The following is a 26,286-nucleotide window of genomic DNA, read 5'->3' as shown; positions in this document are numbered from 1 at the left end:
TGAAGCTGTCCTTAGCAAGTACAGCATGTGTTCCATCCCAGTCCAACGAGGTGACCCACGTCGTGCAGTAGACCTCTCCTATCTCTCCAGCTGCTCCCCTCAGCTGTGTATTTCAGTCAATCCACCTGTTCTGCTCCCCACTCTGTCTCTGGTGAATCCTCTTCCCACCACACCTCTGGCATACATACCAGTTCTTGTATGTACAAATAAATAAATAAATGTTAAAAAAAACAACAACAAAACTTTAGGGCCCTCCCTGGTGGTGCAACAGGTTAGGATGCAGCACACTGCAAGCAAGCAGCAACTGCTCCAGTGCTGATTTGACCCCCGCCCCTGGAGGTGATCCACAGGGCAAGGCAGACCTCTCCTTACCCTCCTGCTGCTGCCCTCAGCAGTGTGCTCCGTCATTCTGCCTGTTCTGTTCCTCACTCTATCTCTGGTGAATACTACTCTACTCTCACCCCTTGCAACTTTGGCCTGTACCCCAGCTCTGTATGAATAAATAAATAAATCTTTTAAAAAAATAAAGTTTTATTGTGTGTGTGTATATAATCTCATATAACTGAAGTCCAAAACCTACAGGGTAGAGTTCCAAGATGAGGGGGACAAAACAAATTTAAGATTTTCTACAATGTATGATATGTAAATAATATATTAATAATGTAACATATGTAAATAATAGTAGATTCCCTTTTACATAACTTTGATAAGAAGCTTAACAGAAACCAAACTTTCCCCCCTACCCCACATACATACATATAAAACAGACCGGTAGATAACTTGAGAGAAGCTCTCAGATACGCCTCAGCAATATCAGGGCGAGACCCAGGGCATGGTGCAGGCACTGGGGCAGGCACGTTTTCCTCCAGCCAGCACTTAACAGTAGTGAAGCTGAGGGAACTAAAAACAAGACCAACCTTGTTAAGATCACAGAACAGGGCTCTCCCTGGTGGTGCAACGAGTTAAAGCACAGCATTATGAAGCTCTCTGAAGCCACCACAGCACGAATTCTCCGGTACCCCCCCACCTCTCCCACCCCCAAACAGAAGTTTACGTAGTCATCCAGCAAACAGGCCTGAATTTCTGCCCTGTTGGTAACTCTGCTGTTTGCTACAGGCAGAAATATGCACACTTTTTTCTGTTTTCTGTGATACTCTGGCTAGGTATTTGTTTTCCTTAAAACCCCAGAAAACAAAATTTAAATGGCCATAGGTTTCTGCCACCCTAAAAGAGAACTTTAGATTTTTATTATAAGAGCTGAGCAAATAGTACTAGTCATTTCAGATTCCTGATTGCTGGTCTCTGTCCTGGGGGAGATAGGACAAGTAGTTTTTGTTGTTCTTTAGCTTGGGCTCCTGGAGACACAACTTAGGGTGCATTTAAAGTCACAGTTGGAGGAAAATGCATTCGTGTTACCTCCTACTGTTTAAAAAGAGAAAAAGAAAGGAGGACCTTTGCCCCACACTCTGTAGGCTCTAGAAAGACCAGGACAGGACAACCAAGCAGAGATGCTTAGAGGAAATTGAGGGAAAAGGCAGCAGGTGCTGCAGGACTCACAGCCGCTAATGGATAGGACAGCACACCAGTGACAGCTTTGCAGAAGTCAAGTGGAAGAGTCTTCTACCCACTCACCCCTGCAAATCCAAACCCCTTGAATGCTTGTAAAAAAGATTGGGTGCCAGAGGCAAATGCTTAGAGATTCACTATCCTCACCCCCCCCCCAAAAAGATAGAACCTTCCCTGTTTCTAAATTTCTGGTTTTAGAAGAAAAATGCAAAGATAGCACTAGAACAGTACATCCTTGAGGAGAGAAGAGCTGCAGCTGGAAAGCATGTAACTATCACTTCTAGAAGGTTCTCAGCAGTCACTGAGCAAGTGGGGGTGTCCTAACCCAAGGACAAATGCCGCACTTAACAAAAATCAAGTGAGAGCCAAGAGTTACATACCACTTTTTAGCCAAGATGGGGTGACTTACAGGCTTCTCAGGAAGCTCGGCTGGCTTGCTGCACACTGGAGAGGCTTGATCAAAAACAGACCCCCATTTTGCGTGGAAGGAGAGCTTTTAAATGTCATATTTTGTGTTCATCCCTTTGGTCCAGGATTTCGATTTCTGGCTCTTACCCTGCAGATTCAGTGTGTATCCACAGACATTTATGGTAGCTGTATTTATAATCATGAATTTGGAAATAATCAAAATGTCCAGGAATTGGGAATTAGTTAAGTCAATTATGGGATTCATATGATGAAATATCATACAGTAAAATGTTACCTTTTTATATCTAATGCCATGGAAAGATTAAGATGAACTGTTATTTTTTAAACATATATATATATATATATAATTTTTCTTTCTACTTTATAGTTTCTAATTTTCTTATCATAGGACTTCATGTACAAAAATGAGCATGTGAATAAGCAATCGCAAATTAATGGGACTGCAATAATTAACATTGTACTATACCCTACTGTTTAAAAAAAAAAACAACCTAAGGTCATAATGAAAAATGATGTTGACCAGCAGGGAGTAAAAGTATAGCTGGGGATTGCCATCTGGGAAATGTCCACCGGAAGGAATACACAGTCTGGATAATTTAGGTCCTAGAGGAAGCCAAAGGAAAAAACTCTATTTTTTCTTTGTGTTTGGAAGCCACGGGGACAAGGATGCATGCACGTTTGCCTTCTTTGTTGTGTTTAGTCAGTTGAAGCGAGTATCAGCTGCTGGGGATTTTCTAACATTATCAGAGGCATAAAAAGCAGCCTTCTTGGCCCTCCCTGGAGGTACAACAGGTCAAAGCACCACATTATGAAGCTCTCCAAAGCCACTGCAGCACGAGTTCGATTCCCACCCCAGAGGTGACCCACAGGGCGCAGCAGACCTCTCCTGACCAGCCGGCTGCTCCCCTCAGCTGTGTAGTTCAGTAGATCTGCCTGTTCTGCTCCCCACTCTGTCCCTGGTGAATCGTCTCACCACCCCTGCACTCTTGCCTGTACCTCAGTTCTGTAAATAAATAAATAAACCTTAAAAAAAAAATTCAGCCTTCTTGAACAATGTGCTTTCTCTAGTCTATGACAAAAGCTGAGCTCGGCACCCCCAGGCTCACTCTACCCACTGCAGAGAGCAGTTCAGTTCTGTCCCACACCATCTCAGATTATTGGAGGGCACCTCACAGAAACAACCCAGTCCTGTCTTATTAAACAAAGACCATGGGATCTTGGAGTCTCTTGAATAAATACATCCACATTGATCTCCCAATTTGTTCTTAAGTGGCCATGTGACTTGGCCTTGAAATTTTGCAGGAGTCAAATAACTTGGCTCAGAGCTGGTAGAGATTCACATACTTAAAATGCTGCTTGTATTCGAGACTATTTTATTTTCCTTTCAAACGATGGCATTGACGTTCACCAGATCTTTAATTAGCACCCACATTTTTTTTTTTTTTTTTGGTTCTTAAAAAAATCTTCATCTACTGGAAAACAGATCAGGGGTTGCCAGAGAATAGTGCCGGGTAGGGGAGGAGTTATGACTAAAATGGGACCTTCCAAGGAAGCTTTATTTTATATCAAACATTTTATTTCCTATCAATGTTTCATATCATTTCTTACTGTATCAAAGATTCCTTTGGACTTTGAGAACTGTGATCAATAGAACAAAAGTTTGACAGTATTGATGTCTTGAGATGAAGACAACATTTAAAGTATATTGCGAAGTCAGAAGATGTTGGTTAGAATATAGCTTTTAATTAAGATTTGTTTTATGGCGTGCCGGTCCTAACCAGCGGTACCGTGAACTCAGATGGACACCGTTGTCCCAGCAGACGCTGGAGAGCTGGAGAGAAAGCCCATATCACCGGCTATGGCAGTTGCACCCTAATTCCTTCAGCAGGTGCAGGCTCTCATGCTAATGGATGTCATGAACCCACTGAAATAGAACCAGATCTATTCAGCCAGGAATTGGGGTCATTGAGCTTGCATAGATAATGCATGAATTCACTTTTCAGCTTAAATCTTTTCAGATAATGTTTAAAGGTCCTTCTCCCTATTCTCCCAAACCTAGTCTGTCCCCCTTTTCCCCAGAGGCACTTTTGTTTTCAATCTATCTAGAGAAAAGCTGTGCCGTTGTTCTACATCTGGGAGTTATCTTTGATTCTCTTTATTTTTTACATAAATGTCAGGATAGTTTATGTTTCGTTCTGTGACTTGCTCTTTCCATGAGACGGTATTTCTTGGTGCTCTGTCCGTGTGGTTAACAGAAAGAACGGGCTCATTTGATTTAACTGCTCTGTAGTGTTCCCGTAGTATAAATATATTATGGTTTATGTAGCCATTGCCTTGCTCTTGAAGATTTATATGGGATAGATTATAAAAATGTGTGTTGCTTTGCATTGAATAACCATAGCATCACGCCAGGCAAAGGATGCCCAAGAATCCTCCTCCTAGCAAAACCTGGTTTGACAAGTTAGTACAACTGGAAAGATGAATGTTACCACCAGAATAAAATTACATGGAGATAAAAGAAAAAAATTATCACCAGAAATGGAAGTTTCTTGGTTGTGTCCTGGGGCAGGAAACAATGAATGAGACCACTGAGGTCACAGGCGAAGGATGAGCCCTAGTCTAACTGGGCACCTGGGGAAGGGCTGCAGGAGCCTTGCTCAGTGCCTGCCACCTGATGTGGCCATTGTCGTGAGTCCCACCTTACATGAGATCACCCTGAGCAGAAGACTGGTGATGCCTGATTGTTAGCACAACATATGGAAACAGGAATTTTTAAATCCCAGACTTGAGAAGGAAAGTCCCAAGTCCCAAGATACCAGCACCCATGCCCAATTCCCCCTTGGAGCAATGACTTTGGTGTGGCTCTTCTAGTCAGCCCCTGCTGAAAGTTGGGCTTTTCTTGGTGGCTAGAGAGAGCAGCTTAAAGGAGCGATGCTGCTCTGGGAGATGGAGGAAGTCACAGCCCAAGGGTTTTGAGAACTTAAAAACAGTCTTTCCCAACAGCTCTTAAATCCCAGACTCCAGCCCCCGATGACAGATGATTGGACCCTCTAAGAGAAACCTGTGGGACATTTCAGAGATACTTGAATGAGGGGAACTAATGCAAGCCAGGATGACCTCTCGCCAAGCGCCTGCCTTGTTTTATTCATCAAATTAAAAGGACATTTGAAGTGATCTCTCTGTTAAAATCTAAACATCCTCATCCAAAAGCTTCCTCATTGATTGCCTGCCTCTGGCAGCCTTCACTCCCCCACGGGATTCACATTGCACACTGCTAGCTTAAGAGTCATCCTCAAAGACAGTTTCTGACTTATATGCCTTCCAGATGATTGCAGATAATATGAGGAGGCTTCTATAAAATCTAAAGCCTGGTCAGTTTCCAAATTTTTTACAATATGAAACTTTGAGTTTGTTTTAACACATCATAATTTGTGGTGATGGTAGTGATGGAGGTGGTGGTGTTGATAGTGGTGGTGATGTTGATGGCAATGGTGGTGATGAGGCTGGTGTGGTGATGAGGTTGGTGTAGTGATGGTGATGGTGGTGATGGTGACATTGGTGGTGGTTGTGATGATGGAGGTGGTGGTGATAGTGGGGTGGTGGTGGTGGCAGTAGTGGTGATAGTAGTGATGGTGGTGACAGTGGAGAAAATGGTTATAGTGGTGCTGATAGTGATGAAAATACAAGACTGAAAATCACTGATAGAGATCTTCCCAAGGAAGTTTAATTAAGCTGTTATATTACAAAACTAAGATATGAGAAACAGACTAGCAGATGCTTTCAATAGAACTTGAAATTTTCATTTGTTATTTTTCTCCTAGGAGCTCTAGATTTAGATTTGTGGGTTAGACTTCATTGGTGCCTGTGAAAACTGGTTTCATCAGAACCTTTTCCTCCCCCAGACGTGTGCATGACAGAAGCATCCGAGCAAATGTTTCCCCCTTTCATTATAATATGTCAGGCTTGTGACAGATGACAGCAGGTTTCATACTCTACTTAATGAGAGGCTGCCAGTGCTAAGAAAGTAAAAGTAAGATTTGCATGTATTGCACTAAATGGAAAAGTGGTACTGGCTTCGAAATAGTGAAGACTTCATGCTACCACCCATTTCCTTGAGGAACTAAGTAAGGGCAAACTTATCATAGCTTCTGTGTGAGATAATGTACCTAAAACGCACACATGAGCAGTGATAGAAGTGGCTCATTGCACACACACACACACACACACACACATACCACATTTATTGAAGGTCAACTGTGTGAGAGACAAGTGTTTTTATAGGATGCTGAGACTGATTTCTGTCACCACGTGACTTTGTAGTCCAGTTGGGACCTGTTATTTATTTATTTTTCCCTTTTTGCTTTGGGTTCCAGGAGGCTCAGAGACAAAGCTAACAACACTGAAAACTTAACTGTTGGATTTCGTTCTGGTTCAAGTGCAAGTTTCAGCAGTGTCCTTTAGGACCTCTCCTTAAGGCTGTGGGTCTATCCGAAGGCATGGGCAGGTGCTCCTGGAATGGGAGGAGGATAATGAAGGTGAAAAAAATGAAAGAGGTAGGAGATAGGACAAAAACTGTGATAAGCGGTAGAATGTGACAAATGGCGTATAAAAACAAAATTCGGGAGGGTCAGAGGAAAGTTCTTTGGTGCTGACATGTGGTGAGGCTTCCTGGAAGCAGCAAGCAGGCTCCTGTATTGGCTTTATAGGTGTTTCAGCAGGTGGGGTCTTCACTCAGGTGGAGAAGGAACAGCCAGAGCAAAATAAGCAAAACGAGGGTTTGCACAGGGGATCCCCCCAAGTGAAGAGTTAGATGTCTAATTGACAGATGTGCAAAGAACCCTGAAGCCCATCTCATGCTCCTCTTACAACCCGAGCAGACTGGATTAGACATGAGGACACCTGAGGCCCAGCCCCTTCCCACACGCTATGGCCACACAGAGCTTCCTGGGACACCACAGCATTCTTTGGTGCAAATCACACCAATTGTCACAAAGTCTGCTCTTGGGCCAGTGGGGGACAGTCCAGGCTGTTGTGTCCTGTGGCTTCCCTTGTGTTTACCTCCAGGTTACAAATGTCACTCAAAGTTGTAACTAGCACCAACCCTCTTAAAGACTCCTGGCCGCTCTCTGCTGGCACCCATACTTTTTGGGGTAAGCCTTCAGCCGACGTGTGCCTTGAAATGATTTTGTCATGAAAACCTGGTCAGGAAGTTTTAGAAACAGCATGTGTTTCCTTTACTTAGAGAAAACCATTCCGATTCTACGTTTCAGAGAGATCTTTAGGCTTATCCTCCCACTAGCTTATCACATGAGATCCAGCCGGTCATATATCTGATGAGCAAACAATAGTTGCTCCTTTAGTGCTGTTCTGCTTGAATTAGTGGTATTTACTCTGCAAACGGTACTGCCTCGGCCAAGCAGTAAGCGGCGTATTTAATTCATAAGCTGTACAGTAAAAATAGATACATTGGAATTATACATGGGAAACCCTGAAGTCTGTAGTTTAGTTAATGGTATTCTAGCCCTATCAATGTCCTGGTTCTGCTAACGTACTATGGTTATGTGTGACATTAGCACTGGAAAAGCCTGGGCAGAGACTAAATGGGAACAGGCTGTACTATTTTTGCAAATTCCTGTGAGTCTTAAATTATTTCAAAATAAAAATAAGTTTTTGTTTTTTTTTTTCAAAGCAAGATCGAATCAAAGACATCCTCTGGTCCTGTTGTTTTTGAACTTGTATTTTAGCAGTGACCTCTTCTCCTGCTCTTTTCTTCTCTCATCCTCAGCTGCCTGCAGGCACCTCCTGACCTATGGGGCTCCTTGAAATAACACTTTAAAGATGCTGGTCCAGTCCAGCCTCTTGAGGCTCCACACAAGAAGTTAAATGCACCACTCTTTGGTGGCTGGTGACTGAAACGGAGCCTGGGGACTGTCTCCCACAGCTGTGCTCTCAGGCCAAAAGTTCCAGCTCCCTATCTTGCACTGTGGTTTCTTTTCTCAGATGGGGGTGAGATAAAATAGTCTGGGAAAGTGTTTCCACATTCCTATCTTCCATCCTGTGGTGTGGGGCATGAACTTCCACACTGTGGAGACAGAGGCCAGACAGCAAAATGGCAGTTTCACAACATACCACTTGGTATAGGTGTTAGCCTGGCAAGGTCAGTCTCTGAGAGAAGGGAGAGCTGGGGACCCCAGAGAAAGGTCCCTGCTGCCTTGCCAGCTTGGCCGCTCATCTCACCAGTTTGAGGAATGGAACTACTAATCCTCCTCTTCCTTTTCATTCAGACCCATGTCAGGCGTATTCTTGGGAACCTTGCATCATTGGAGTTTACTTGCAAGGATGATGTCATTGCGATAATCTCCTATTTGTCTAGGGAATTTCAGGTTGCAAAGACCTTCTTCATTTGCTTCCCAAGCCCCGCTCACCACCGAGCTATGACATAGGCAGACTAGTTTTAGCTCTGCTTTATAAGTAAATGTTGTGCCTTTCCCAAGATCATCATTTGTGTCAGTTCAGTGCTAGTGTCAGAGCACAGGAGTTCTAAATCTTGATAAATGTTCTTTCTACTGGAAAGCTCTTGGTTAGTGTGAAGCACCTCCCCCAAACGATCAACAAATGTGGTAATGTCATAACCAGTCACCACCATCATCATCCTCAGTATCATCAACTTATAGGCACGATCCTTGGCCACTGATATGAGTTGGGGCTGTGAGAATCCCAAGACTTGGTCGTTCTCCAACCTTGTACAGGAGGAGGAAGCAATGATTTCCTCTCTTCCTACACCTACAAACGGTTCAAGCTGAAAATACCATATGGGCACTGAATGAGTAAGACTTCAGTTTTCCTGAAAAGTGAAGCAAGTTGCCCATGCACCACGTCAGTTAAGATGTATATGACAACCGACTGGCAGGATCACTGCCCTGGTGCTGGCTGGCTCACCCAGCTTTGGGGGGCTGTATATTGCAGCCATTGGGTGTTTACTTAGTGACGGTTGTTGTTGCCATGCTTCTCCCAGGGAAGCTGGCTGACTCTTCTTCTTCAGCATCTTACCTGCCCTTCATGTGTTAGGACACCACCTTACCTATTGACAGGGATGCTTTCCATTGTTGCTGAGTCTCACTTGGTCCCTGGACATTTTGCCTTAACATTCTGGGATCTGGGCTTGGTGAGCTGCTTTGATGGTGGGAGATCATGTTCACAGCAGCTACTTCAAGGAAAGTGATCTCTCAAGGAGAGGCTGATATTTCACACCCTGAGGGAAATCCAGTGAATAAGTGAGTGACCTGCCTCAAAAATCCTCCTTTACACATCAGAGCACCAACTACCAATTTCATCACCTACTAGTTATTTGTTAAAGAACCATCTAAGGCAATGATTCCAGTCCTCTGTGTGCCAGCCATCATTAGGGGCATCTGAAGAATTTGTTGAAATATGGGCTTTGAGCCTCAGCCTTGGAGTTTCTCTTCAGCTGGCATTGAGAAGGGCTAACTAATTCCCTCTCTAACACACTCAGGTGGTGCTGCGTAGTGCAGGGATCAGCCTGTAAAAATCACCACCCCAAATAAGCAAGGGCTGCCAAACTTCTTCTGTAAGGAGCAGATGTTAACTCTTTCAGGATTTGAGGGCCATGCAACCTATCGCATGTCTCTCCAACTCCACCACAGTAGCCAGAAGAAGTAGGAAAACGAATGAGCAAGATTATGATTATGTTCCAGTAAAACTTTATTGACACACTAGGTAGGAGACTTGTCCTTAAAAAAAAAAGTCACAAATAGAAAAACAAAAGACATTAAGAGCTACAGATTCATTCTAGGTGGATTTCTGGAAGCTCTTGGGTGGAAATCATAGTTGACACAGGTAGTGGTCACAAATCATCTCTGATCGTCACCAATTACATGATGCCAAAGGTCACTAGATTCCCTGTAGAATGACATAAAAATAATCATGAGTCAGTGGAAACATAACTTGGTCTATCTTCTGTAGAGAATGGTGTGGAGATTCCTTAAAATCTTAAAATGGAAATAGCACATGATCCGAAAGTATCACTCCTAGGTATTTGTATGAAAAATACAAAATCTACTTCAAAGAGTTAACTCCTACTTCAAAGAATACTCCTGTATTCATGACGTCATTCACCCTAGCCGAGACTGTCAACTCACTGACAGGCTGGATCAGGAACTGATGGTATTTGCACAGAAGGGAATGCTACTCAGCTACGAGAGATGGTATCTTGCTTTTGTGACAACACACATAGAACTTGAGGTGACTATGCTAATCAGAAAGAGGAAGACAATTATTGAATGTTTCTCTCACATATAAAATATTAACCCAAGCAAACAAATAAGAAATCCCAACACAATAACTCTTAGACTCTGTGGAAAATAAGGTGGTTAGCGGGGGAAGTAGGGGGTGGCAAATCAACCTTTGGTGGTGGGTGAGGTGAGGATACCCCCAAGTTTATACATAGTGTAAATAAGTGGTAAATAAATACAACTTTATTAAATAAAAGGCCATTATATCGTGACAGTGGGCTAACTGCTAGTATTAACACATCTTGGTGGTGCTTACATGAGAGAATGAGTCTTCATTTTACTCTTCATACTATTCCACATAATTGAAATATTCCAGAATTTTAAAATGCATGGCTTTAGAATCATAATTCATTGCTGTGTCTGTCCATGACTTAAATTTTATGTTGTGAAGTCAACCAAAAGATGAATTATAAAATCCAAACCACCCTTTGGAGTGCCCCTGAATTCATCAGCACCAAGATGGTACTCTTAGAAAGTCAAAACCTAGAATGTCTTTGCATTTGAGAAGCACTAAGCTACAGAACAGTTCAAGTTTAACATCTGAAATGGAGCTTTTGGTCACCAAGCTCTGCTCCTCTGCCATCTTCCCGAATTAGGAAGATGTAACTGAAATAGTTATGGTCAAAAGACCACAGAATCTGATTCAAGAGGAGAGATTTAATGAATAAGGGTCCTGGTATGGAAAGGTATAGTATGAAATTGTTTCATAGTTCAAGTAGGACATAAAGACCTCTTGACCCACCCCTTTGCATTTACAGAGGCCCGAGAAGCAGAGGAGTTTCCTTGAATTTAAGCACTTTGCTAAACTTGACTTTTGCCCCCATAACAACCACAGGAGATGAGTGCTGTTGATTTCACAGTTTATGGCAGAAGAGGCAAGCAAAGTGATTTGTCCAAGGTCATGCTTCTGGAAGTAGCAGAACTGGGATTGAGCCCAGGGTGTCTGACTGCAGAATCCATGTTCTATAATCACTGTGGTCTGCTGCATATAATCACTACTTCCCTGTCTGTATTCTTATCTGTGAATTGAAGAGAAGCTGTCTAGTGCCTTCGTTAATTTCTATGGTGTGCTAGAGAAGGTAATAGAATTGCAGCAGGGGGCTCCGGGAAGTGTATTTTCAGTGCATTTCAATTTCCATCTGATTATGCTGGAATTTCCCCATGCAAACGCATTCTAATGCGTTGGAAATAATGCAGAAATGAGAAGTTGTCCCTCTCGGTTTGGGTGCCTATCTTACTTGGTCTTACTGTGCCTGGTGTTTCTGGAAACCTTGGCCAAGTGAAGATTAGCTAACCTCCCTTGAGTAGGCCCAGGGTCATTCATTTTGGGTCACATGTACCCCTTGAATCTGTGCCTGTTCTGTGCTGTCACCAGTACTGGGGGAAAAGGACCCCAGCTATCAACATTGACCTTGCCTTCAAGGGCTTTTGTGTCTGTGGGTCCAAAGGTGGTTGCCCTGGGAACAGCCCTGGTATTTGCAGTTATGCCCGTGAAGAGGTGTTAAAATATCCCAGAGTGGGCAGCCTGTTCAAACATGTCACAGTGTCACCATGATGCACCAGTGTGTGAGCTCAGAGAACAGTACATAGCAAGCCATCGCACAGGGCATAAGAAGGTGTAGTTCCCGGATGTGCTTCTTTCATGAGTGGCATAAACAATGTGCTTCTTCTCTCCCCAGGACCCCAGGAGCAAGCACAAGTTCAAGATCCACACCTACGGAAGCCCTACCTTCTGTGATCACTGCGGGTCTCTGCTGTATGGACTCATTCACCAAGGGATGAAGTGTGACAGTAAGTAAACTTGCTCTTCCGGTAGCTGCTGAGATTCTGTGGCTTCTGCCTGGAGTTGACAGAGCCCTTCAGGTTCGGTAACCTCTTCAACAGCCACTCATCCATGGAGAGAATTCATCCCAATGTATAACAGACTGAAGAAGTGTAGAATCCACGTTGAAATCTTGGTTTATGAAAGGCCTTAATTGCCTCATTATGTACCCAAAAAAGCACCCAAATTATAAATGAAGTTGGAGCTGTCATATTGTGTGTGTGGGGGGAGGGGGTAGAGATCTTCAATCACTGTAAAATGCAGGCTAGTCAAACCCCAAGGAAAATGCCATGTGTTCCAAGAAGCCTCTCCACCTCCAGATTCCACATTTGGGGAGGCTTCAAAAAAGCTACGCAAGCCTAGTCATTATCAACCCATGTCTCTAATTAGTGGGTGGACTGTGGAAAAATCCAGCAGACTCTCCCTAAAACTGGAACTACAATGAAAATAAAAACCAGGATGGCATCTCACGGAAGGTCACTCATCCTGCAACTTCCCAGACAGATCAGTTTCCCAGAAATGAAACCACTGAAGACCCCTTGACGAGGAAAATCTCAGCTCCTTTCCAAGCTTTTTCATTCTTCACACCTCCATCCGACACCAGGAAGAAGAAAACCAGCTGTGGAAACTCTTTGTGTTATCATCCTTACAAGATTTCTCCTTTTATTTTTCTTTAATGATAATTTCCATGTTAGAATATGCAAACGTCATCACCTGAACCTGATTTTTCTAGTAGACAGGGAAATGTGATAGAAGTGCACAGCCTGTCGTCATTCAGTCATGCCTTCCTTTATGGCTGAAAGCTGTCTATGTTCCTATGGCATAAAGGTCACGTATGAAGGTCAGAATCCTCTGTACCCATGGGGCAAAGATCACGTATGAAGGTCAAAATTCATGAACTTTGTAGAGAAGATGGACTTTCTCAGAACACAGGGTTCTTCTAGCCTAAACAGCATCTTAACGTAGAATTGAATAACTAGTGAAACCTCAGGCGATGCAAGGCAGTAAGAGCCATCTGTGCCTTTGGAAACCTGAGGGGTCCAGAGCCTCAGGTTTCTGGGAGTCCTCCAAGTGCAGCTTCTAAGTGCTCTGTGAATGCACTTTTTATTTATTTATTTATTTTTACATCATTCGTCATTTTGTGCCTCTTTCCATCTCGGTTGCAATGCCCATGGACTTCCCACCACCAGTTGACCCGTGTGCCCTCACCATCGTCCTGTGCAGCTTTATAACTTGGAGCAAAAGCATTTGAATGCTGTCACACCTTCCAGCGGGGTAAGCTGGAGAGGACAGTGGTGACTGGACGTGGCCGTCTTGGCTCTCTGGGCAGGCCTGCCGTCGGGGCTCTCCCAGCCTTTGCTGAGTTGCCGGCCGTGAAAGCGGTACCCTCCTCTTAGACCCTGGAGTCAGGCACTTGGAGGTGACATCACATTAACAAAAGGCAGATGTCAGTGAGATGTTGAGACTGAATGGAGACCTGAGCACCCCTCACAGCTGGTTTTAGAATTTTGTTTGGATCAGAGGGGCTTCCTGGTTATCCATGAATGTCTTTCTACTAACCAAATGGTATAAATTTGAATATATTAGCTAAGTTTATACTAATAACATGACCCCCATGTGGTTTGGATATTAAGATGCTGCTGAAGATTTTGTTTGAAAAATGAACTCTATTACTAAAGAATTTAGAAAATCACTGACTTGGACCAGGGTATTTTGTTTTGTTTTATTTAAATTTGGGGGGTGGGAGGGAGCCTCTGGTTTCTGGGGCAACTATTTGGGCTCCTTCCTGGAAGGAGGAAAGTGAACTTGGGGACCCCAAACCCCACCCTTTCTTTGACATCTGCAGAAAAGAAACCTCTTTCTATGCCCTTACAGGAATTTTATATAAAATATTACATACCTATATTTTATATAATAATTACAATAACCATACAGGGCTATACAATAGCCTGATGAAAAACAAGTTAGCAGTCACTTGGGTAGCCCAAACTTTTAATTTGCAGAATAGGAAAAAACATCAAAGACCTCAAATGAGCTTCCCAAGATGAAAGGGCCACTTCACAGTCAGCAAGGAGACAGCCCAGCCCACTTTCTCCTCATCGTTGTCGCCCACACCCTATTCAGCACCTGTAGCATTTCTTCCCTTCAAGTTGCAAATTCTTCGCAGATATCAAAAGATAGAGTTTGATTCACCCAAGTCCTGTCAGTAGGACTCTTTCAAGAGCCTAGCTGCTGAACCAAGTGCATGAGTTTTTGTACAGTCAGCTTTGGAAATAAAAGCTCAACAAAGTCCACATTTGTGAATCAGCTGTTTGCTGTTTGCACTGCGCCTGTCCCCAGCCTTCAGTGTTGAACCAGAGCAGATACACGCTAGTTGACTTCACACGAAACCCCCGAATGAATCGGGCTTCACTGGAAAATCACACCCAACCTCATGTCCAGCCATCGAGGGTCGGTGAGGACCCCGGTAGCCACCAACCCCCCCACAGGGGCCTGGGGCCACGAGGATGGAGAGCTGGGACTCCTCCACAGAGCTCCCCTTTGAATTGGGGGCACAAGATGTCGGGTTTCTTTGACGCTCTGCAACACATCATGTCAGCTGGGGAGGAACGGATAATCCTGCCAGCCTTGCATTTGTTGTGCTTGCAATAATATTTAAATGTTTGAAGACAGGTTTAAAATATCAAGCACAAGTCTTAAAACAAAACAAAACAAAAGCCATGTACTTAAGCCTTCTTGAAAATACAGTTAGCGGGGAAAGGGGAAAATCTCCTGCATTTCCTATATTCAACCCACAGATTCTGGGGCTGAGGGTTGAGCTCGGAGAGGCAGTCAGAAATTCCTTGGCAGAGTGTACCCCGTGTTTAACGTGTGCCCGTTCGCCCCCCCACCCCCGGACATAAAGCGTGCACCTGTCTGTGCTTGGTACGCAGGTACCTGTGTGGATTTTGTGTACCGTTAAATCACAGCGTTTGCAGGAGACCAAGCCAGGGCTGCTTGGCTTCACTGACGACTGTACAAATATGGTCCGGGTATTTTAAGGCAGTTGCCACTCACAGGAAGCCTGTGCTGTAAGGGACATCTGCTAACAGTTCTTGATGTCACCAAAAACATTACAACAAAGTATCGAGTTGGAGGGTGGCTCATTTCACTTCTCCTCCTGCACCAAACACTGAGGGAGGTGGCAGCTCGGCCCATAGGCCCACTCACCCATAGGCCCACTCACCCATAGGCCCACTCACCCCTTGCTCTCTCCACGTGCAGCCTGCGACATGAACGTGCACAAGCAGTGTGTGATAAACGTGCCCAGCCTGTGTGGGATGGACCATACCGAGAAGAGAGGCCGCATCTACCTGAAGGCCGAGGTCACCGAGGAAAAGCTCCACGTCACAGGTGAGCTCGCTCGTGGAGGCGGGAGACGTGGCCCCCAGAGGCCAGGCCGCCAGGGACACAGGGCTCTGTCGGGGCCTGGGAGCCGGGGCTGCTGATTCCCGGTCCCCTCCTTCCCAGGAGACAGGTCTGTGTGTTGAATTCCCAAATACCTGAGCGTCAGCCCAAGTCTCGGCCCCTGAGTGAGGGTTCTCCCTGCTGGGTGATGGCGACAGGGAAGCCCTGAAGCGAAACGCTGTTGCTGAGAGAGCAACAGGCGCCAGAGGAGGCAGAGAGGGGACGCCAGGCTTGCTGACCGTCCCAGAGGGGACAGCAGCGGCCGAGGCCCCAGAGTGCTCACGCTTCCTCCGTTAGGCCCAGGGTTAAGTCCTTCCCATACCGATTTATTTAGTCTTCAGTCACTCGTTATCAGCCTCATTTTCCAGAAGAGGAAACTGAGGCTCAGAGTGTTTTGTCTCGGTTTCAGTGACCAGCCGCTAGAAAGAAAGGCGGGAGGCAGAAAGGCTGAGCGCGCAGAGGTTATTGCTCCCGGGCAGCAGCTGAGAAGGAGGTCTTAGGTGGGGTCACAGCTACTGCCAGCCCGGTAGGGGGAAAGGGTCTCTCATATAGATTCTAAGCTCAGATTCCAAAGGGGTGACTCATCGCTGTGTCCTTGATGTGAGGCCCAGTCTGTTACCACCTTCTTCTAGCCCCATCCTGGATGCAAGGCCCAGTTAATTGGATGCAAAGCCCAGTTTATTACCGCCTTGTCACCCGTGGATGCAAGGCCTGATTTATGACTGCCCTTATCCAGTCCCACAGTAAATCTCCTCACTTGGTCACTCCCAACACAGAGTGATCAGAAAACTTGCAGTGCCGCAGAGTAAGTGGGGAGCCGGGGTTGAAACGCTGTTTGATTCCTGGCCTGGAGCTTCGGACCATCACCCCTGGCACTGCCGACCCCCGCCCGGCCTGGGCCTCCAGCCCCGAGCCCCCTGGCCCCTCTTGGGGCGGGGCTGTGTCTGCCCCCACAGATGCACCTTAGGAACAAGGTCGCTCCCCCCAAGTTGCCCCAGAACCAGCCCGCGCCCCTAGGCCCTGCGCCCCTCCCCCACCTGCGTGGCCCGCAGTCCCTCACCCTTGCAGCCCAGCCTCCACCTCCTGATCTCTCTTCTTGACAAGGGAGTTGGTTTTCATTCCATCAGCAAAGGTATTGTTTCCATCCGTGCGGAGGAATTTTAAGCAGTCAGGAAAATGGAAGGCTGACTTTGGCGGAGCTTATCTGTAACTGACAGGTGTAGCCACAAGCCTGGGAGGGGTCTGCTTCGGAGGGAAAAGGGGGAGCGGGGAGGGCATCCAGAGAATGCTCACTTTTGAAAACATCCTCGCTTTTTTTTTCCTTTGAAAAAATTGGCAAGTTTTCTACTCTCCGCTGTCCTCTCATGTAAGAATTAGGAGCCATCAAAGGATTTCTGAGATGCCTGGAGGCGTCAACTTATCTGACCGCCCACTAACCTGAGGGAACCAGCCAGGTGTAGCCCCATGGTCAAGGGCGAGTTGTGAGCGAAATCGCCCTGGTGGGCACACTCCCCTTTGACTTTTTGTTTGTTGGGGAAGTCCCCTCACGTCCTCACAACCACCCCTCCTGCGCCACCCCCCTTTCCTCGGGGACCGAGGTGGCCCTCACCTGCCCTCCCTTCGCTTACATGGCGCTGATGTCTCTGGCTGACAGCAGCCCCTCGGGGGCCATGAACTTGGTCATCTGCGACCTTGCATTTGTTTCTCTTTTCTACTAAGGCTCCTACATTGTCAAAGTCACGTCTGGGGGGGGGGGGGCAGGAAGCGTGCAGTTTAGGAGAAAACGAGCATGCACGTAGCCTCAGTAGGTCGCGAGGGACTGAGGAGAATCGAGTAGAATGACTGCGGCTGACCAACTCCTTGGCTTACGAAAGTCACTGCTGCTGCCATTCTAATAGATACAGACAGGTGAACGGTCCCCGCGTGACTGTGGGGTTTGCAGTTCATCGTGAGGCAAGAAAGCCCAGGCTGAGAATTTCGAAGTCCAGCTGTTAGGCTTTGTGCCTCTGAGCACAGCACAGCACACCTGGACGTGCCGGGCCTCCCTTCTCTGTAGTAACAGCAGAGGCATAGTGCCAGCCCTCCCCTGCAGTGCCCCAGGCCCGGGCAGGTGCGAACTGCACACACAGAGGGCCTCAGAGAGGGACACGAGGGACACAGGACAGAAAGGACGTGGGGACGGAAAGGTGTCCTCCCGGGGCTGGTAGGCCAGGTCCCCACCACTGTGCAGACGTCACCTGGATTCACAACCGTGGGCTCCCTTGGGGAACACCCTCCCCCGGCTGGACACGAGCCGTGCCTGTGTGAACAGCAGCCTGCATCGCTCACGATCTGGGGCAGGTCCCTTTAGGATTCGCCTAAAACTAACTGAACAGACGGAGCCCTGCTCTGAGCACAGGAGTCCACAGTGGTTTATGATACACTGAGGTGCAGTGAGCTTGCCATGTGACTGGGGTGCTCCGGTTGCTACGGGGAAGGCGGAGGGTGCAGCCTGGTCCAGTGAGCACACCCCTATCCAAGGTGACGCCTGCTAACAGCACTTGGGGGCCAAGGCAGGTGATTTCTGGAAAATGAGCTGGCTTGTTAGATCAGCTCCATCTCCATGAATCCTGTGCAGAATGGCTCAAACTGAAAATAATTCCCCAGGTCAAATAGAAACTCCCAATAGACTCCGGCTTTGGGATGGAAATCACCCTCTTGAAATCAGAGCCCCTCCTGCTTTCTCGGGGGGGCGCGGGGTGCAAAGAAAATCCTCTGTTTTCATTTCTTAGCCTGTGGGCAGTGGTGCTGATGTTACCAGAACATTTTATTTTTCCCTTTCCATATGCGATCTTAATAGGTTTTCTTATTCCCTCGGAACAAATTTTCAATTTAATGTTGTAAATAAATGGAAAAAATACTGCGTGCTCTACAGCTGTTTCATGAACACCTCTCTCGCAAGCGGATGATTCTGCAGGAGACTCTAATTCTCTGGAACACTCGGGGTTGTTCATTTGGTGAGGAGATGGAAGCTCTGAAGGGGTCCCCTGGGGTTGGGGGGAGGGCCTCCTGCAGGGCCAAGCTCACTACCTCCTCTGTGCTTCGTGGGGCCTGTGTGGGGTTCGGGGATGCCCCGTCTCACCAGCTCAGCTATGAGACTTGCTCTCATGTTGTGGCTGAAACAATAATATTCCCGCTGTCCCCCCACCTTGTAATGTAACAGTGTATTTGCTGGGGTCAAAGGAGGGAGCCAGCTTTGTCTAATACTCTTTCCGCCTTCGTTTATCAGTTTATCATGTATTTATGGCTCTCAGCCGCCTCTCAGGATGCTAAGGGGACCAAGACCTGGGCCTTTCGGGGGGGGGGGGTCCCTGGGGAAGTGACGGCATGAAAAGGATTGAGAGGTCACATGGAAGTGACAGTGGGGCCGGGGGCCAAGGAGAGTCCAGGAAGCCCAGCCTGGGAATTTTGAGTTCATGGTAGAATGCTGCAGGGAAACGTTTTCCATTTTCAGAGGCTTAGAGCTGCAGCGAAACGTTGACTGAAGGCACAGTCCTAGCAGCCAGAGGTGTGGAGCCGAGTTCAAACGTCCTTTTCAAACTGGAGGGTTTGAAATCTCAGGTGGCTCTGTTTCCAGCAAGGGCAGAGCCCCAGCGTCCTGACCAGGCGCCCTGTCACCCCGGGGGCAGAGCAGACCACGCTTGGTGCTGGGAATGAGGCTCAGTCTAGGGCCTTGTCCAGTGGCAGACTGGCCTGTCGGTCAGGCAAGGTGGCTTGGGGCCGTCAGCAAGAGGGAGTCGAGCTCACTGCTTGCTTCAAGGAAAAGGTGTCAGCTGGAGGCGACTTCTGTGCCATGTTGAGGGTGGATTGGATCCAGCGCCGGAGCCCAGGGCTGTCACAAGTGAGGACACCTGTCCTTTGGGTTCAGATGCAGAGAAGGGTCAGGGACCAGCGCCCGGCTGAGCCATGCCGCGTCGCATCACCTGGCGAAGGTGTTTCCATCAGACCCCTTCACTGCGAAGGTTCCTTCCCTGTTTGCGATTCACGAGGGGTCTGTACTTGGAGACTGGTCAGCATTTCACCCCAGGGTTTCCACCTCTGTGGTGAACCCTCACCAGTCCTCAGTGATGGCTGCAAAACGGTGATTTTCTGATTCTGTCATTTCTCCTCATTCATTAGCCAGCATTCACCTGAAAGAAAGCCTTGCCCTGTACCTCCCCCTCCATTTGTAAAGTAGCAATTTGCACTCATGGGTCTTTTTTTTTTTTTTAAGTTCAAATTATTCTAATTATGGCCAGTAGGAGCCCGGTCAAGCTGGCCCTCTGTCCTGCTGACACCTGCACACAAACTCACCTCACTTTACTGATGTCTCTGGGGAGCCCTGGGACATTTTTTTTAAAAAAAAAAAGATTATTTATGCATACAGAACTGGGATGAGAATTCACCAGAGTTAGAGTGGGGAGCAGAACTGGCAGATCAACGAAGTGCACTGCTGAGGGGAGCAGCGGGCGGATCAGGAGAGGTCTGCCGTGCCGTGTGGGTCACCTCCCTGGCCGGGGATCAAACTCATGGCTCAGTGGCTGCCATAGCCTCATAGTTCTGTGCTTTAACCTGTTGCGCCACCAGGGAGGGCCCCCTGGGAAATTTTTTTAGTGGGCAGTAAGGATAATCATCCTAGATGGAGCCCTAGGAATGCTCAGTGCCCCGGGGTTACTGCGTCGAAGCTTTCAGTGACCAGTACAGGTTTATCTTTTTTCTTTGTCGGTCATTTACACATCTCAGTGACTACTCTGATCCTGACCCAGGTCCTCCCCCTGCCCCTTCCCTGGCTTCACTCCTTCTCCCCTGAGAAGCCGCCCGGCTGGCTCCCAGTGACATCAGTATGTTCCCTGGTTTGCTCTGCCCAATCCTTGGAGTTTTCGAATCAGCGGACTAGTACCTCCAGGAAGAAGACACCCACTGAATAAAGTACGGGGTTTTATCAGGGATTTTAGACCCTGCGGTGACGTCCCCCACGGTACTCTGAGACACGGTCACTCGGACTCTGTGTTTCCCGGGCTCTGATAGCCACGCGCAGTGACCGAATGGCCTCCCCACGGTGCCCAGCGAAGAGCCAGGAGCGCGCACGGCATTGCCCGTCAAGGGTTCTTGCCAAAACTGCAGAACCTGATCTGGTCATGAGCAGAGAAAACTGGCCAGTCCAGCCACCTGCTTGAATCTGGCCACGAATTGGCAGAAATGGCGATACTGTGTAAAACAAAGCAAGCGGTGGGGCTGTCCTGGCCTAAGGAGACGTGACAAGATGAGCAAGCGCCCCTGTCACGCTGCCCGGGTCCTGGGCCCCAAGAAAGCGTGAATGGATCCTTGGAAGCGGGGGCTCGGGAGTGCAGTCCAGTCTGAGCTGCAATTTCGTTGCTTCTGTGTCCGTGTGAAAATGCCGGTGAGGCCGGGACCGCGACTGGCCAGGGACCGGTGATAGAATAGTTCGGGAGGGGAATTTTACGATGACCGAAGTTCCCTTCCCTGTGGTTTGGCAGAAACAAAACACAGAACGACAAGCAGAGAACACATGTGTGGCAACCGTGAGTCACCAGCGGGCCTGGCGGAAGGGGAGGTCGGTGGTGGTCAGCTGTCCTTTTCAGTTTCCTGTTGGTTTGAAAATTCTCAGACCAACCAGACCCCCAGAATGTGGGGCCCCGTCGGGCTGGGGCTTTAGATTCCGGCTGCTCCCACTCTTGGATGCTTGCTGTGAGGACCGCGCAGGGCGGGAGCAGCACCCCGGGACCTGGCCGCGGCCTTCGGGGGCCTGCCCTCACGGGCCTGTCTCTGGCGGCGGGGCCTCGGCTCACCGCCGGTGATGCTCGCCTGGGCGACTGCCTGCTTCGCCTGAACCTCCAGGCACATCCTTCCTGAATAAAACCACGAACTTCCTTTGTGCTAAAAATAGAGCCGTGAACTTGCACCAAAGAGCGCTTGTACCTTGCTGCTTTCCAACACGTGTGTTCCCAGTGATGCCTGGCGTGTTTCCAGTGGATTCACCTGCTCTGTCGCCTTCCTGTTGGTTCATTCCTGAACTCGGTGTCCTTTGTCTGTGACCCGGTCATCAGCGGGGCTGTACCTGTATCCCCAACTTGTCACTCTGGCTCCCGCCCTTTGGCAGCTTCCCCGGGATCTCCCGAGCAAGCTGGTTGCTTCCTGCCCTTCGGCTCTTTAAGCCAGATGCCCACCAGTTTAGCCTTCTGCTCCAGTTCCCCTTGGGAGCCTCTCCTAACTCTCCAGTTCCTACCTGAATTGAGCCACAGTCTCCCTAGGCCTTCGTCACACTGGCAAGGTGACCCCACTTACGTTTATTTATGTGTTGGTCTCCCTCTGCCTGGCCGTGAGCCGCGGGGGGCCAGTGGAGGTGTGCCACCCCTGGCCCCGCCCAGGGCCTTGCGTCTATGGTGTGTCTGTTGAGATGGTGATGGTGGTGGTGACGGTGGGCTCAGCATAGACACTCAGGTTTACCTGAGTCCCTACTTCCCTGATCCAAGCACCTCTCCCCATTTTGGCCCTAAATCTGAAGCCACTCCGTGACTCTGGTTGAGCCTAATTCGGACAGCCACATGGCTTCTGGGGACCCTTAGGGGAGCACATATCAGCCCAGGACATGGTCTTGCCTTCTCGGGGAGCTGTCTCAGTTCACATCCTGACTACAGCACCCTTTGGAGAGCTGACTGAGGGGGCGAGCTCAGTGGCAGCACCCCCATCCCAAGGGTGCTCCTGTGTGCTTCCCTGTGGGGGATGCCCACGGGTCTCTCCAAGCCCAGGTCTTTATAGGGGTGGGGGTGGGGGGGTTAGTGGGAGGCGGCAAGGCTGATACCAGGGCAGAGGCTGGCCACTGCCATGTCCTTAATACCGTGTCAGCCCTTGTCTTAGGATACCTGGGATCTAAGCTCGAAATGATGTCTTGTCACGTTGAAGATGAGCTCAGGCCGCTGGCTTCTTTACAGGGGTCTCGGTCACCTGTCACAGCATAGCGGTGATCCCCGCCTTGCAGCAGCTTGCCTAGAGACAGGCTTTGCATGCCTGATCCCCAGGAAGAGGAGAGACAACTGCTGGGGTTTCCTTCAGGATTGCCCTATTAGCATACAGGGACTGCGACATTGACTGAGCAGGTCATTCTTGTGGAGAGTTTTAATTGCTTCTAATTATAGGATTACCATTTAAGCATGCGATTAATTACCATGAAATTATTGCAAGGAACTTGATCTCCTTCTAGAAAAGAAATGCATTAGTCAAGTGAGGACTTGCTTAGAAGCTTGCAAAGGTCTGTTTATTCTCTTCATAGAACCTTCCTCTTAACTCTTTGGTGGAGGTGGAGAGGAGCCGATGATGGGGGATCAGGAGGGAAGAAGAATAAGACTACATTAATGCCCTTTGGGGGCCCCTCAAGGTGGAGATACCTTGAACATAGAAATACCCCCCCCCCAATAAAGTAGTGGTTTTTTCCGTCCTCAGTTCATTCTCTCATCAAAGGTGGGTGGGAGAGGTTGACCTCAAAAGCTAACAGAGGGTTGCTGCCTCATGGCCCCTCCCAGTACTAAGGTGCCTAATAGCCCCCAGGTTTTTTTGGTTGTTGTTGTTTTAAGATTTATTTATCTATGCGTCCAAAGGTGCGGGGGTGGTGAGAGGCTTCACCAGAGACAGAGTGGGGAGCAGAACAGGCTGACTGACAAAGTACACTGCTGAGGGGAGCAGCGGGCGGGTCAGGAGAGGTCTGCCTCGCCATGTGGGTCACCTCCGGGGCAGGCGGGGATCGAACTCATGCGGAAGTGCCTTTAGCTTCTCAGTGCTGTGCTTCAACCTGCTGCACCACCAGGGAGGGCCCCGATTTTTTATTGTTTTTAAGTGCTCAGCCCAGGCAGCTCCTGTGACTATGTTGACACACGCTCTGGTCTTTGGCTTCAAAATGGCACAGAGCTCTTCAGCCTGTGTTCATTCACCCCCACACACCCCCCCCCCCCCCCAGGCCTTGCCACTTGGAAGGATTGCAGATTTCCTGAGAAAACAGGAGATAAGTTAGCTCCAGGGGTTGTTCTAAAATATCTGCCTCTGAATAGAGCAGAACAGCCCCTGCGTGAAGCCCTGTGACAGCGTCCCCCACAGGGACTCTTTTACTGAGAACAGTCCTTGTGCTTTACCACCCATTCTCCTCAGCAATTGATGCAAGGTTTGTGCTTAATTAAAGATAGTCAGGGTTCCTTTTGAAACCAAAGTAGGCGTTTTTTTGTTGTTGTTGTTGTTTTCCTAGAATAAGTAGCTAGAACAGATGCAAGGCAAACTTCCTCTACAAGTTTGTGAGGTTGGGTGCTGAATTGGGGAGAAGTTGCAGGAGGGAAGTGCTGCTTCGTCAGTTCAGACCCCATGGAGGCCCGGATGTAACCAGAAGACAGGCCTGGCTCACCCAGCACCCAGCAGGAAGGGGCAGCCAGGGGTCCTCTTGTACCTCTGGTGCAGGCCAGAGGTGCAGGGGCTGTGAGAGGATTCACCAAGACAGTGGGGAGCAGAACAGGCCGACTGATGAAGTACACTGCTGAGGGGAGCAGCGGGTGGGTCAGAAGAGGTCTGCCGCGCCATGTGGGGCGGAGATGGAACTCAGGTGGCTTTAGCTTCTTAGCGCTGGGCCCACCAGGGAGGGCCCAGCCAGTCTGTCTGTCTGTATGTATGTATGTATGTATGTGTATGTGTATGCGTGTGTGTATGTATGTAATATATATTAATATATAATATATTAATTATATATCATATATTATATAATATATAATATAATAATATAGTATATAATGTAATAATATGATATATATAAATAATATTATATATATATAATAATTTGTTTTTACATTATTCTGTGCCTTTTCCATCTCAGTTGTAATCTCTGTGGGCTTCCCATCACCAAGTCTCCCGTGTGCCATCACCATAGTCCAGTGCACTACCCCTTCCCCCCGCCCCCCATTTTTGATCCCATTCCCCACTTCACCCCAGTAAAATGTCTCTGGTATGTTTTTCCCCCTGGTCCTTTATACTCTTGCTCTGACTGAAACCATCTGGTATTTATCTTTTTCTTTCTCCAGCCAACATATTTTTAAAAGATGTTCTCTGTACCCTTGTAAGGGCTAACCGCCAGGAAGGAAGGCTGTGGAGGGTGTGTTCACAGGACAGAAAAGTGATCTGGCTTTGAAGTCCACTGATTGGCTTTGACTCTTGGATTAATTTGACTCTCCTACTAACTTACTTAGGAAATCTGAGGTGCTGTTATTCTGCTGAAGTGTTCTGGTCACAGAGCGGCGTCCAAGTGCCTCGCTTTGCAGCATTAACGCTCTCCGCCCACCCCAGCCTGCCCCCACAGGGGCGCAGCCCCACCCTGCACGATCTAACCCAGATGGATTCCTTTGTTCTCCCTTCACCTCGCCCACCAGGTGCTACCCAGGAGCACAGGCCGAATGAGCCAAAGAATTACAGGTCAGGGCGTACGGGCATACGTGCCGGTGAGGCTGAGGGTCTTGTAAGGCCCCGCGGAGAGACAGAGGCAGAGAGGGGAAGGCAGGAGGGGAAGGTGTGATTGAGCTCCCGGGCGGGGGAGGCCTGCAGGCCCCGCAGAGGGGCTAGGGAGCACGCCCAGTTCACTGGCTGGGGCTCTCTTATACGTCCTGCTCTGTCGGGCCTGGGGAGGTGGTGGACAAGCACCAGTGAGTCCTGCGGTCCTTTTGGCCAGGGGTCTGCTGGTTCAGGGTCTTTGATCCCTATCAGAGCAGCTACCTGGGGGAGGGAGCGGCAACCTGGGGCCACATCCTGAGGCCAGCTCAGCAGCTCACCTTGATACTGCCAATCCTTGTACCACTCTGGGGGCCTGGGTGGCCTTTCAGGTCTTGGTCTCCTGGAACCCTGACCTCACCACTTAACCTCCCCGGGTTTCCCTTTCCTCCTCTGCAGACACACATTAAGGCCCTTGATCTGTGTGAACTCCGAGCCCCCTTTCGAGCTGGCATCTTGTGGCCAGGAGAGTCCCTTCAAGAGAGAGCCGATCGCAGGTGCCAGGGACCCTCTCACGGAACTGACCATACAGTCGGGCCCAGGGGAGCTGAGCCCATGGCTGAGGCCTGGAGCCATCAGGTCCCGTGATTCTCAGACAGTCCACCAGCAGTTCCTTCCGGTGGTGTCTGATTTGGGGCGATGCCCCCGTAAGTAGAGCTGCTCCTCCGTCACCCGTGAGGAGACTCCCGGCCGGAGCTTGAACCTCCCTGAGGTCCGAGCCTCCGTGTCAGGTGCGTGAAAACCAAGGGCTGGGTGGGAGGTGACTGGGTGGCGTGGTTAGGGCGCAAGGTCAAATCCCAACTCCAGCCTAGAGTTACCAGAGAAACAGGGAGTCACTTCTGGAGCTCGAGGGCAGGAATGCTCTGGCGCCGTAGACACAGTTAGGAGGAGAGACCAGCGTCCTGTGCCCAGCCCCTTCTTCCCAAGCACCGTCAGGCTCGCTCCACATACAGAAACCTGGCCCCCTCCCTGGTGGCGCAGCGGGTTAAAGCACAGCACTGAGAAGCTAAAGCCACTTCCGCATGAGTTCGATCCCCGCCTGTCCCAGAGGTGACCCACACAGCGCGGCAGACCTCTCCTGACCCGCCCGCTGCTCCCCTCAGCAGTGTACTTCGTCGATCTGCCTGTTCTGCTCCCCACTCTGTCTCTGGTGAATCC

At 48.6% G+C, this 26,286-nt stretch overlaps 1 protein-coding gene across 1 annotated transcript in view; it reads left to right on the top strand.

Annotated features, from left to right (window-relative positions):
- The window catches only part of PRKCA (protein kinase C, alpha), a 329,134-nt gene that overhangs the window by 214,015 nt on the left and 88,833 nt on the right, over nt 1–26,286 (top strand). The window contains exons 4-5 of the mRNA XM_004693454.2: nt 11,987–12,098; nt 15,394–15,522. Of these exons, the coding sequence (XP_004693511.1) occupies nt 11,987–12,098; nt 15,394–15,522 (241 nt within the window). The remainder of the gene's footprint in view (nt 1–11,986; nt 12,099–15,393; nt 15,523–26,286) is intronic.

This window comes from Condylura cristata, unplaced genomic scaffold, assembly GCF_000260355.1.
Source record: "Condylura cristata isolate star-nosed mole 26May11 unplaced genomic scaffold, ConCri1.0 scaffold00038, whole genome shotgun sequence".
Lineage (NCBI taxonomy): Eukaryota > Metazoa > Chordata > Mammalia > Eulipotyphla > Talpidae > Condylura > Condylura cristata.
Note: the sequence above shows the minus strand (reverse complement) of the source record. Positions and strands in the feature narration are given on the sequence as shown.